This window comes from Lissotriton vulgaris, chromosome 3_1, assembly GCF_964263255.1.
Source record: "Lissotriton vulgaris chromosome 3_1, aLisVul1.2, whole genome shotgun sequence".
In the NCBI taxonomy this organism is placed as follows: domain Eukaryota; kingdom Metazoa; phylum Chordata; class Amphibia; order Caudata; family Salamandridae; genus Lissotriton; species Lissotriton vulgaris.
This window is the reverse complement of record NC_141689.1, coordinates 6,610,540-6,624,063: the sequence shown is the minus strand read 5'-3', so window position 1 is coordinate 6,624,063 and position 13,524 is coordinate 6,610,540. Positions and strand designations below refer to the sequence as shown.

The 13,524-nt window shown below is 49.8% G+C and overlaps 1 protein-coding gene across 1 annotated transcript in view; it reads right to left on the bottom strand.

The window, feature by feature from the left end:
* Window positions 1-5,641: 5,641 nt before the first annotated feature.
* Window positions 5,642-13,524, bottom strand: part of LOC147725804 (histone-lysine N-methyltransferase NSD2-like) — a 262,511-nt gene continuing 254,628 nt past the window's right edge. Inside the window, exon 12 of the mRNA XM_086959981.1 lies at window positions 5,642-8,281. Coding sequence (XP_086816107.1) covers window positions 8,028-8,281 — 254 coding nt within the window. The 3' untranslated portion in view covers window positions 5,642-8,027. The remainder of the gene's footprint in view (window positions 8,282-13,524) is intronic.

Sequence of the window (13,524 nt, the reverse complement as noted above, 5' to 3'; positions counted from 1 at the left end):
AGGGATTGGGTAGGTACGTTGTGGCGTGGCTGGCCAACCCGCATACTAGAGGCACGCCGATACTGTCACTGGCTACGCCCGCGGGGGACTTGGTTCATTCGCAGAAAGAGATTAACGACCAGTTTCTGGGCTATTACACGGAGCTCTACCGGAGCAGGCTGACAGCACCTCCGGCTGAGCTGGATACCTTCTTGGAGGAGGCGCAGTTACTGCAGTTAGACTCAGAACAGGGGACCGCGCTGGGTGCTGCTATTTCCCTGGGAGAGATTAGAGCAGAGGTTAAACACATGGCCAGGAAGAAGACGCCGGGGGCTGACGGTTTGCCGGTGGAATTTTAAGCCTCGTACATTGACCTCCTGGCACCTCAATTACATCAGGTGTATGGCGAGTTCTGGGAACTGGGGAGGTTACCGCCATCGGCCAGAGAGGCGATCATAGTGCTGTTGTTGAAGAAGGGCGGGTTGCCTACCGCGAGGACGGCTTATCGCCCGCTCTCGATGCTCACTGTGGACTATAAGGTGCTGAGTAGGATCTTGGCCACGCAGCTGTCCGTGCGCATGCGTATGCTGGTGCACTCGGATCAGCCGGGCTCCATCCCCACGCGGAACACTTCGACGTGCATACGACGACTGATACGGGCCATGGACGTTGAGGGGGAGGGTCCACCAGGCGCAGCAGTGCTGTCCGTGGATATCGAAAAGGCATTCGACAGCGTGGAGTGGTCGTATCTGTTTTGCGTGCTTAGTCGGTTCGGGTTGGGGGATGATTTCGTCCGTTGGACGCAGCTGCTGTATAACTCCGCTACCGCCAGGGTTCGTACGGGTCGCTCCATATCTGCGGCATGCTCGGTGGAAAGAGGCACCCGACAGGGTTGCTCCTTGTCCCCGCTCCTCTTCGCGCTGGCAATTGAGCCTCTGGCAGCGCGAGCCCGGCAGGGTCGATATTATGGGGGGGGTGTTACTGCGCGGTGAGCCACATTACATCTCCTTGTATGCCGACGACCTCTTACTATATCTGGCTGACGTGGAGACCTCGGTGCGGGGAGCACGGACCCTCCTTCGGGAGTTTGGTGAATTGCTGGGGCTGTATGTTAACCGGTCCAAGACTTGTTTATTCCCACTGACGTCTCGTTGCGCCCAACCCACAGTGCTGGAGGGACTGCGTTGGGAGCCGGAGTGTTTAACGTACCTTGGTGTCTATATTTATCACATCCACTCGCTCCTCTATGAGCGGAATGTGGGCAGAGCGTTGAGGGGCATTAGAGGCAGTATGGGGTTTTGGCGTACCCTTCCGCTGTCAGTAGCCGGTCGAATAGCGTTGTTGAAGATGGTGGCCCTCCCGTGGCTGCTTTATTTTGTTCGCACGCTACCAGTGTGGATTCAGATCTCCTTCTTCAAGATGCTGCGGTCGATGGTGATAAGGTTCATCTGGGGCTCCGGCAGGAGACGTGTAGCATTGAATACCTTGCTCAGGTCGCGGGAGGAAGGAGGTCTGGCAGTGCAAGATTTTGTGTGGTACTATCTGGCGGCGCAGCTGCAATGGCTCACGCAGGCGGGGGTGCGGGAGTTTAGAGGCCCGGATGGTCCACAGGACAGGATTATTCAGCGCCATGTCTTGTCCTTTATAGTGCTCCAACAGAGGCTTCGGCTGGATCAGCTCACACTCGAGGAACGCACCCTTCGCCAATGTTTGCTGCGTAGCCAGAAACGGGCAGGATTTACCACCCCGTATGCCCATGGCGGGGATTGGTCGGCACTGGCCGACTGGGAGGAGCGCGGGGTTCACGTGATAGGGGACCCTTATAGAGATGGTACCTTGTTACCATTCCACGAACTGCAGAGTGCCTTTGATTTGCCGAGGGGCGACTTTCTGTTACATGCGGCTTTGGTGTCGGGAATCCAGAAACACTGGAAGATGGGTTTGGCAGAACCCCCTACGTCATTGGGCTGCCAGTATATCACGATGGCCGCTGGCACTTTCAAGGCTATTACCTGCCTGTACAGGAGATTGGCATTGGAGGATTCGCCGCCCCTAGTTCGGTTGAGGGAACGTTGGGAGGGAGACCTCGGCCGACAGATACTGGAGGCGACTTGGACACAGCTCGTACGACGGGCCTGGAAGGGCACACGCAATGTTCGGTTTCAGTTGGTGCAATATTTTACGCTCCACAGGGCTTATTTGACGCCGGTTAAAATCCAGCAGGTCTTTGGCGGAGCTCACTCAGTGTGCCCTCGATGTAACGTGGAGGGCGCTGACTTTGGTCATATGTTTTGGTCCTGCGCAGGGCTGGGTGGATACTGGACCGATGTTATGGCATGTTTGAATGAGGTCACGGGGCGTCAGGTTGATGTAAGCATGGGGACTTGTCTCTTGCTATGGTTCCCGCACACACCGGCCACAAAAATACAAGTACATTCTTTGACCTGGGGTTGATTATGGCCAAGAGGGAGCTTACTATGCACTGGAAGTCTAGGGGGGGCCCCAGCTTTTTGAGGTGGCAAGGGGGTTCCCTACAATGGGCAACTAGTGAAGGGACTCTTAGATTACAGCTAGCCAGACGCACTTTTAACGACAAAGCGCTGGATGCGGCCAGGGCATGGGGGGTGCTGGTGGCGGACCTACAATCAGCGATGGAAGCTAGTGGGGGTGAGGAGATGGATGCACCGGCGAGTCAGGAGCTGGAGACTAGGGCAGGGATTGCGGGGGTACACATGGGAGGTGAGACCACTTAGGTTCACACACCCTTATGCATGTGATGGTGTCCGCTCCTATGTTGGATGGAACAAAGGAATGCTAGGATTACATGCTATGTTCTGCGCTTACTCTAGGTCGTTATGCAGCTGAGGGCCGTGAATGTGGATGTCCCAGGAGGAGTTGGGCGCTGCTGCACAAGGGTTTATACCATTCTCTAGCAGAGACAGTAGGAGGCACACTGACAAGGGGGTTTGGGGGTAGAGGGGGTGGAGGGAGGGTGATTCGAATAGGGACGGCGGATGCGGACCAATGCTGATTTTTGTCCTGAAAAGAAAAGAGTTGATGAAGATCCGTTTATAATACATGACTGTATGATGTTTGACTAAAACTTAATAAAAATCTGTTTATAAAAAAACATGTCATTCCAGAAAGGATTCATGTTGCAAAACTTTGCTGGTGCCCTTCGCAGGCTGGGAATGGAAGAGGGTTTCACAGTTCAGTGGGTGGGTGTAATGGCAGCCAGTGTCTGAATAAATGTGGTGATCCTTTGGGGTTAGTATTGTGGAGATGAAGTTGGAAGTAGTAAACAAATGTAAGCATTGGTGTGGGCTCCATAGCTGTGTCTGGTATAGGTTCCTCTTTCGGAACCAGCTTCCTGTTCCTTGGAAAAGGCTCTGTAGAATTTAGTGGAGATGCTTGTTGGAAATGTTCCCTGTATGAGGGTGAATCAAGATCCACTTCTTTCTCACAGCACAGGTTTTCGAGTACTGACCTTTCAGAGAGTTCGGACCCAACCAAGGAAGAAGTGCTTGGTGCCAATGCGGACATCGATGCGGAAGGCGGGTGGGCTGCCAGCTGTGCTAACGGCTTCGGAGGGTGTTGAGGCTTTAGGTGGCAGAAGGTTTCTTAGGACTGGAAGGCCGATGAGGGTTGGGCCTTTTCTCAGATCCTGTTTCAGCTCCAATGTCTTCACTTAGTGCCGCCACCATTGGGATCCTGTCAAGGACCTGTAGGCGGCTGTTTTTGGACACCAGATTCTCGCAAGAGTGGTGCTCTGCCTCAGTGCGTGGCCTCCTAATGGACTTATAGTAAGTTTCAACTTCAACCATATTCACTACCATGGGTGAAGCCACTTTGATATCCTCTTCCTTAGCGTCAGAGCAGCTGGAGTCTATCACCTCCAGGCTGAGCTGGTGAGGTGGGACGCCTGAGGATACAATGTGCTCTTATTCCTCAGCGTCAAGTAGGTCTGGTTCCAGGATGTCTTTCGTTGGTGGCAGCTGCATCCTGATGTTATCCCTGTTATACAGGAACAAGGGGACCCAAGTTGTATTGGTCAGGGACCTTTGGGTAATTGGACTGTTTCTGAAAGCAATGGTCCCCAGACAGGGAAGAATAAAGAATCAATAAATATAGATCCAATAGGTACTATAGAGTAGGAATCTGTCCAGCCGAGCAGATATTTACTATACAAATGAATTTATTATTTACAAAAATAAAACAGGAAATAATTTTAAATGGGACAGAAGCCTGTGTCCTACTTAAACAGAAAAAGACGTACAACATAAAGTAAAGGGTTGAGGCAAGGAAATTTGTTTGTTATACCCACAATTCTCATAAAACAAACAAAATATCAAATGGATACCATTACACAAAAAATAAAGACATTTTAGGCAAGCGTAGGTGGTGTACAAGGTGACGACAGTGTTTCGATCCCTTGAGAGGATATTGGGATCATCTTCAGGACATTTAAATAAGCATGGCTGTTTACAAATGACAAAATTGCCTGAGTGAAAGATCAGGTTGCCTAAGGAGGCAGGAGATGTAAGGCTACCTGCCGAGGCAGGCGGGAGACCAAGCAATGGGTTCTCCATTTAGGTTCTGGTATAGCGGGATGAGGGGATGAACCGATCAGAAGGGTTCCAGTGTAGGAAAAGGAATTGTTGTCCAGGCCGTAGATGCAGTATAGGTCGGGTTACCTGGGAAGCTATTCCGGTCGTGACATCTGATGATGAGAGGGATGCCAATCGGCAACCCGACGTATACCGCATCCGCAGCCCGGACAATTCCTTTTCTTGTGACAGAATGTGAGACAATATGCACATTCTGCGTGGTGGTGGTCTGGCACGAGGCGAAGATTACGGATGCTGTGGTGATCAGCCCAGGGATACTTAATGTGGCATAAAGAGCATTTCTTGAAGGGTGTCCGTTCCATCAACCTCTATGCCGCCACAATCTCAAATGTCAAAGAACGAAGAGAGAGCACAAAGCCCTCAAAGGGCATAGTTGCCCAGTGGATCGAGGACCCAGTGCCGTGCAGCAGTCTCTGAAGTGCGTCAGCGTGGAGGGGGAAATATTAAAAAGAGTAGAAGTCGACCCCAGGTGTCAAAATCTTACTCAAAGGTGGGAGTGGAAGGTTGAACTGTAAGAACCTGAAACAACAGCATGGTACGCATTGAGTCAGGCCGCCCATTCAGTAGACGCCTAAACCCGATGGCGAAGAAAAATAATCTAACAATGGAATCGGTACCCATTACCAACAAATGGAGTCAACACAGGACTAGCAGTGACCTGAAAGACCTCTTTGAACAAAAACAACTTGAATGGTCCGGCCTCACACTAGAGGCAGGAATATGCACAGCGTGTGTCCGCACCCACACTGGCACATGATACAATTCATGCAGATGCCAGGAAACTCTCAGCCCTCCTGGATCAAAGGCCTTCTGCCCAACTGGTAAAGCTGGACAAGTGTCCCAGAGACAAACGTAATTCAAACCACTGTAACTATTCTTGTCACGTCAGCACACAAAATCTCAGGAGCCCCCCACCTGAAAGTAAAGATGAGTTAGAACAGGTGTAAATTTAACTAGAAGGATTTGGGGACGTGGCCAAGGGTAAATTAACCACCTTCTGCAGGCACCTGGCCACAGCCAGACTTTGCACACACTTTCAAAAGTAAAAATAGGAAATTTTATTTTGAAATGCACTTCAAGTAGCAATACACATTCCTGTTTCTCAAAATTCATTCCATGCATCTTACTCAGGCTTATATTTGCACATTTTGCTCAGCAGTAATCATGGAAAATACGACCTTTCTTCATTTCCACTCAGATGAAGGATGCCAGCGGACTTCAAGGTTGAAATCTTACCATGTTACCATAATTTAATGACGTAAGGCAGGATGCAAATTGTGAATATAACTTACTTTAAAAGAACTCACCAGCAGCCATATAGAGAACGTTTGACAAGCAATCCAATAAAGTAAGGACTTGGCCACACGTGAAACTGGAATAAGAGACAATATCACACTTAATAGCACCACAAGTAACACTGCTTCTGTGAATGTTCAAGACAGAAATGGAAAAATACTCTATCAAGTTTCGATGAACGGATTTAAAGACTCGCTAATAATACCAAGTACCAGGAGCCGACCGTTCCTGGAGACTCGTGAATTGACCCTTTCTAAAGTGACTGAATGAAACACTATGATTCTTCAATGCTCCCTCCTTACGTGAACCCACTCTAGTAATTTCCTCCATGTTCCCCTCCTGTATCCCCTCTCTATGCTTTGCTTGTAAGGTTTCCTTTTAGGGGTCCACACTAGACCCTCTCCCTGTTACCTTGCATTCGATGTCCTTGGTGGAGGGTTAGTCAATCTACAGCTAAACCAGGAATAATGAACTAGGAGTCCAAAAAGACCAGCTTGACTACTCGAGAACTTGAGGGGGTTGCGGTTTAAGACAGCCAATGGCATCAATTAAAGCTGGGTGGCACGTTCGCGTTTAGGGCAGGACAGGTCTTGGCTGGCGTCGTGGTGGCAGCTTCGTCTTATTTGAAACCTCCATGTTCTGCAGTACGACATCCATGACTCTAAAGGGGGAGGGGCTCCCAGCTAGTGCAGGTCAGGCAGGAGCTTCAAGTGGGCGACAGCTGCCATCTCCTTGCTCTAACCTCCAAGTGATGTAGGTTGGAACTTGGGGCTTCCTGCTGGTCCAACTGGGTATGTCAGGTGCTGATGACACCATAAAACCAGGAACGTTTTCCCTTGGCACACTAGGCAATGTGCAGATAACATCCTGCGGGCCTATGAGGTTTATGTCCACCAGAACTCTTAGGAGACTTGGGTGTAACAAAGAGGCTATTCCTCAAGATGGGAACCATGGAATATGCTACATCCGCTCATACCTTTGCTTTGGGTTTTGATCTAGCACCACAATCTATTAAAGATATCAGAATCGCAGCAGGCGAGACCAAATATCTTCTGCTCAAGGGAGGTCTTGCAAAAGTGTGTGCTCCAGACAGCAATGGAGGCCATGTATCTCTTCCACAAAGTCTTCAACATGTGTCTCATTTGGTAGACAACAGGCCACTATTAGCACCAAGTTGGCCATATGGCCTTGGTCTAGGGAAACAAGAGAAGTCCATTGCCGCACTGGGGGTGAGGGAGGAATCACCAAGTGGCCAAAGTTGCTGCTCTTCCAAACTCAACATTTCGCTAAGACATTCATTCCTTCTTCAGAGCCCGGCTCTCTTTAGTGCACTTTACACTTCTCCTGCATCTCCACTGCCAGGGGCAGTGTATGGGTCATTCAGGCACAGCAACTTCTTCTGTACCCAACCATATTCTGGTACCAGTCCAATCATGCTGACAGCTTAAGGAAGCAGCATCGGGAGGAGGTAACGCTCAAATGTTGGAGTCAAGGCTCAAATGTTATATTCCGTAGGGGCTGTAAAGGGGACGGGACAGGACTGTCAAGGTGCAAAAGAGGCAGCAGGTGATGCACAGCTAAACAGGACGATACCTGCTACCAGATGTACGACACTGCGCCACGCTACTATTCACAGGTCCAAAATGCTACTTCTTAAATATATTTAAAAAAGACAAAACGGTCACATACAAAAAGAAAATTCTGCTACAATAGCAAAAGTTATGTCCACATAAAACACACCAACTTGTGCCCGTAACAATAATGGCTAAAAGTCTTATTACAGTAATTCTAACAACAGTGGCTGCTAAATGGCACCACACGTACCAATGCAGCAGTTTTGACAATCTAAAAAAATATTTTACATTTAAAAAAATTCCGGCTATTTAAAAAAAGTGACTTTTGTCACAGCTCCTTGAAGTGTGTAATACTGTGACTGGGTGCAAGTGGTCTCAGTGCAGATGCAGCGTTTGCTACAGGTGACGACAGTGAACAATGCCATATTTCCTGAAAATGTAACGTTTACAGTACAAAGAGTAAAACAGACTTCTAAAGGCCCCGTCTGTAGGTCCGTAGGTACATGGCTCCAAGCCTTGGCAGGATTCACCAGGGGTTCACTACAAGTGCTCAGTCGGCGACTGCGGTCTCGGACTGATTTTCATTCTTCTCTGTGACTTCCACGGCAGGGCTAGCTGCGGGCACCTCTGGCTCGTTTTCTACGTCACTCTCATGATCTGTGCAGTTGACGAGTCCATTGGCAGCAGACAGGAACGGCTCCACATCTTGGTGCTCTTTACAGTAGGAAACCGGGCAGAGGTAGCAGAAGAGAGTAGATGGCTTCCCGCACTCGTCACAGTGGTGCCAGGGGCACTCCCACCGCCCTGCAGACAAAGGCAGACAGATTAACACACACATGTCCCTGAAGAACATACAAGGCAATATGGCAATGTCGCCCCCGGCAGGACGGCTCAGTGACTTCACCCTGGGTACATTATCAGCCTTCACTGTATGAGGACAGACCTGGGATTTACCCCCTGCACGGTCACAATCAGTCTGCTGTGCGATATCTCACAACATGCACGCAGCTGGTTAGACCCTAGTGGCTCCACCCTGGACATACCTGTGACCCATCCTCCAGATCCTCGAGACTACTGATTGGCTACTCTTTCTCTACTCGTTTGTTCAGACTGTGCATAGTTTTCCTTGCTGTGGTCACTCTTTTTGTGCTTGTTTCACACTGTTCTTAAACAGTTTTGTTTTTGTGCCTCCCTCCCAGTTTCGATCCATTTTGTTATACCTTTCTCCCTCAGGTTTCAACCAGTTTTGCTGGGTCTCTTCTCTACCTTGCACCTTTGCCTGTCATCCTGTGCTCCTTCCCACAGCACTTCGAACCTGATTTCCTGCTCTTTGCCTACTGCACACACTACAGCCTCATGACCGCCACCTCTACTCCTTTCCCATCCTAGGAACTACCTGATGCCAGCAACACTGCAAATGTATGGCAAGCCAAAGGCAAGCCCATCTGCACCCAGCACCAGGACCCTTGGTCCTCTCCCGAAATCACTGCCTTGCCACATTTCTCTGCGCCCTCAACTTCAGCCGCTGCTCTCTGCACTGCTGCCGTGCAACACAGAATGGTGCCTGCACCTCCTGCTGTTTCTCTTGCACGCACACACCTACATCTCCAACACCTAACATGACTAAACCAACAGCACCCAGGACACCACGCATAGAGGCACACTCCAACCAACCTCCACCCACACAACACTTTGATGCATGCTCAACAATCTCACTCAGCACACAGCTCAGGGACCTGCTGGACAACTGCGCCAAAGGCCACCTCCTCACCAGAAAAACATGGATGACCCCAGCATCGGCACCCGACTTTGTCAATATCATCCATGCCAGATAGAAGATCGTCAGACAACACCAGCAACAGAGAAGGAGGGGGAATCACCATCATCTTCAAGGACACCATCAGTGGCACCAGCTCCACTCCGACACTGAAACCAACTAAACGGAGCACCTGTGAAGCTGCAAATTACCGCTAACTTCACCTACTTCTGCACCCTGATCTACAAAACACCAGGAACCTGTGCCAACTTCACCAGCAACATCACGGATTTTGTTGCACTACTATTCATCGCCTCCAGCACCTTCATCCTCCTAGCAGACATCAAATTTCACTTCAAGGACCTCACTGACCCGTCCTCTTGAAAACCGTAAACTCACCTAACACATATCAGACTTTCTCCCCCCCGACAGACAGGGTGCAGGGCACCACATACAACATCATGATCAGAAAACCATCACCTGGACCACCCTCACCCATGTCAGCTTCAAAATCAACAATCCACACCACAGAAGACCAACCCCCGCAGGCCAGGCCCGCCGTTGCTAGAGCAACACACCACAGAAGGATGGGGCTTCCGCCCTCTCCAAGAACCAATCTAAGCATACCAGCAACTTAGCGAAAGTCATCAAGAACTTCAATGGCTGGAACACCACCTGCACCAACACCATTGCCCCCTCGCAGACAAAGCTAAACAGCAAGAACACAAACTCATGCAACTGGTACCTGGGAGAACTCATTGGAATGAGCCAGGAATCCACTGACAAGAAGGAAATCATATATTGGTTGAGACTACCACCACCAAATTCAGAACACCAAGCAAAAGGACCGAGCAAACTGCATCACCACCACCTCCAATTGCAGCAAATAATTTTTCCCTATATAAAAGACTTCACCTCACCCGGCACCATTGTCAGCACTATCACCACAACAGAAGAGCTTTGCAACCACCTCTCAGACTTTTTCAGCAACAGAATCACAGCCATATACAACTGCAAACCTCAACCTGAGCCGAACAACCTTGCAGTCAGTCTGTCAAAATCCAAGACCTGATTACACCACTCTAGTCACCCGTGCACCACACCCTCCATCAAACCAAGCATTGCGACCCAAGACCTAATAACACCACTCTAGTCACTCGTGTACCATACCATCCATCACAACAAGCATCGCGACCCAAGACCCGATTACACCATTCTAGTCACTCGTGTACCATACCATCCATCACAACAAGCATCGCGACCCAAGACCTGATTACACCATTCCAGTCACTCGTGCATCACACCAAGCATTGCGACCCAAGACCTGATTACACCACTCTAGTCACTCATGTACCACACCCTCCATCACACCAAGCATTGCGACTCAATAACACCATTCTAGTCACTTGAGCACCACACCCTCCATCACACCAAGCATCGCGCCCCAAGACTTGATTACACCACTCTAGTCACTTGTGCACCACACCATCCATCACATCGAGCATCGCGCCCCAAGACCCGATTACGCCACTCGTGCACCAAACCCTCCATCACACAAAGTATCGCGACCCAAGACCCGATTACACCACTCGTCACTCGTGCACCACACCCTCCATCACACCAAGCATTGCGACTCGATAACACCATTCTAGTCGCTCGTGCACCACACCCCCCATCACACCAAGCATTGCGACCCAAGACCCGATTACACCACTCGTCACTTGTGCACCACATCCTCCATCATACCAAGCATTGCGACTCGATAACACCATCCTAGTCACTCGTGCACCACACCCTCCATCACACAAAGCATTGCGACCCAAGGCCCGATTACACCACTCCAGTCACTCCTGCCCCACACCAAGCATTGCCACCCAAGACCCAATTACACCACTCGTGCACCACACCCTCCATCACACCAAGCATTGGGATTCGATAACACCATTCTAGTCACTTGTGCACCACACCCTCCATCACACTAAGCATTGAGACTCGATACCCTTCTAGGTCACTCGTGCACCACACCCTCATCACACAAAGCATCACGACCCAAGACCCGATTACACCACTCGTGCACCAAACCCTCCATCACACCAAGCATTGGAACCCAAGACCCGATTACACAACTCCTGCACCACACCCTCCATCACACCAAGCATTGCAACCCAATAACACCATTCTAGTCACTTGTGCACCACACCCACCATCACACCAAGCATTGCGACCCAAGACCTGATTACACCATTCTAGCCACTCGTGAACCACACCCACCATCACACCAAGCATCACGAACAAAGACTCGATTACACCACTCTAGTCACTCATGTACCACACCCTCCATCACACCAAGCATTGCGACTCAATAACACCATTCTAGTCACTCGTGCACCACACCCTCCATCACACCAAGCATCGGGACCCAAGACACTATTACACCATTCTAGTCACTCGTGCACCACACCATCCATCACACCAAGCATTGCAACCCAATAACACCATTCTAGTCACTCGTGCACCACACCCTCCATCAAACAAAGCATTGCGACCCAAGACTCGATTACACCACTCTAGTCACTTCTGCCCCACACCAAGAATTGCCACCCAAGACCCGATTACACCACTTGTCACTCGTGCCACACACCCTCCATCACACCAAGCGTTGCGACTCGATAACACCATTCTAGTCACTCATGCACCACACCCTCCATCACACCAAGCATTGCAACCCAATAACACCATTCTAGTCACTCGTGCACCACACCCCCCATCACACCAAGCATTGCGACCCAAGACCTGATTACACCATTCTAGCTACTCGTGCACCACACCCACCATCACAACAAGCATTGCGACCCAAGACCCGGTTACATCACTCTAGTCACTCGTGCATCACACCAAGCATCACGACCAAAGACTACTACACCACTCTAGTCACTGATGTACCACACCCTCCATCACACAATGCATTGCAACCCAAGACTCGATTACACCGCTCTAGTCACTCCTGCCCCACACCAAGCATTGCCACCCAAGACCAGATTACACCACTCGTCACTCGTGCCACACACCCTCCATCACACCAAGCATTGCGACTCAATAACACCATTCTAGTCACTCGTGCCCCACACCCTCCATCACACCAAGCATTGCGCCCCATGACCCGATTACACCACTCTAGTTGCTAGTGTACCACATCAAGCATTGTCACTCGGGACCCGATTACATCACTCGTCAACCACACCCTCCATCACACCAAGCATCACGACCCAAGACCCGATTACACCACTCTAGTCACTCGTGCACCACACCAATCTGCTTCACATTGAGCATAACACTCTTGCAACCAGGCGCCCGCTCACGGTGTAGAGTACTACCTGAAACCGTGCTTTGGCGACTCGTACGTAAGATATGAAGCACTACACAAATGCGAATACTACTACTGTGCCTTGGAGAGGCTCCCTTGGATTGTCTCATTCTCACTATGCGAATTCTACCTTTCTGCATCCGTGTGTCCTGACAAACACGAGCGTCATGAAAGGGATAGCGAAGCCCACTGGAATCGGGCGACAACGTTGGATCAAATTAAGGATGGGTGACTGATTTATGTGGCAAGAAAAGGCAATAATGTGGCACTTTCTATGGCATTATTTTTTCACAATTTTAACACAAAGTCAAGCAGTCTGGGCAAAGCCTGCAGCTTATTAGTAGCAGTTTAGAATCTGAATACAGCTGCCAGCACGTAAAGGCCACACATTAAACATTACAAAAGGTCTGCAACTGCATGGCACTTGAAGTAATGTTGTGTCTGAGTTACGTTCTTTTTCACTGAAATCAGTAGATTGTACAGCAGGCGGTGGCTTTTGTGTCAAACACAGTAAACAAACAATTATGAGCGAAATGCAAAATTCCAGCTGCCCTTAGTAGGGTAAGACATTTGGATGCAGCTCTCTCTGCACACACACCCGAAAGACGGAGCTGCTGCAACTCTTGCTGCATAGTTCTCAAGATCCAGTGACAAGTGACCTGTTAGAAGAACTTGTCGCCTCTTCTCTGAATAGAAGGTTAAGATTAGAAACATTGAAGTGTGCCAAGTACATCCATACATTTAAAGGTCTGCAGCACCAGGACGAGGTACCAAACACTTCATGTACCAGATTGTAACTTTGTCTCCCTCACTGTCCTGGAGCCGAGGGCCTTGCACCCATCAATGCTTAGTGTCTCTGTACTTATGGTAACTGCCTGGTAGATGCATTGCAAGTAAGAGAGACCAGCTGGAGGGGTGTCCTTCTCC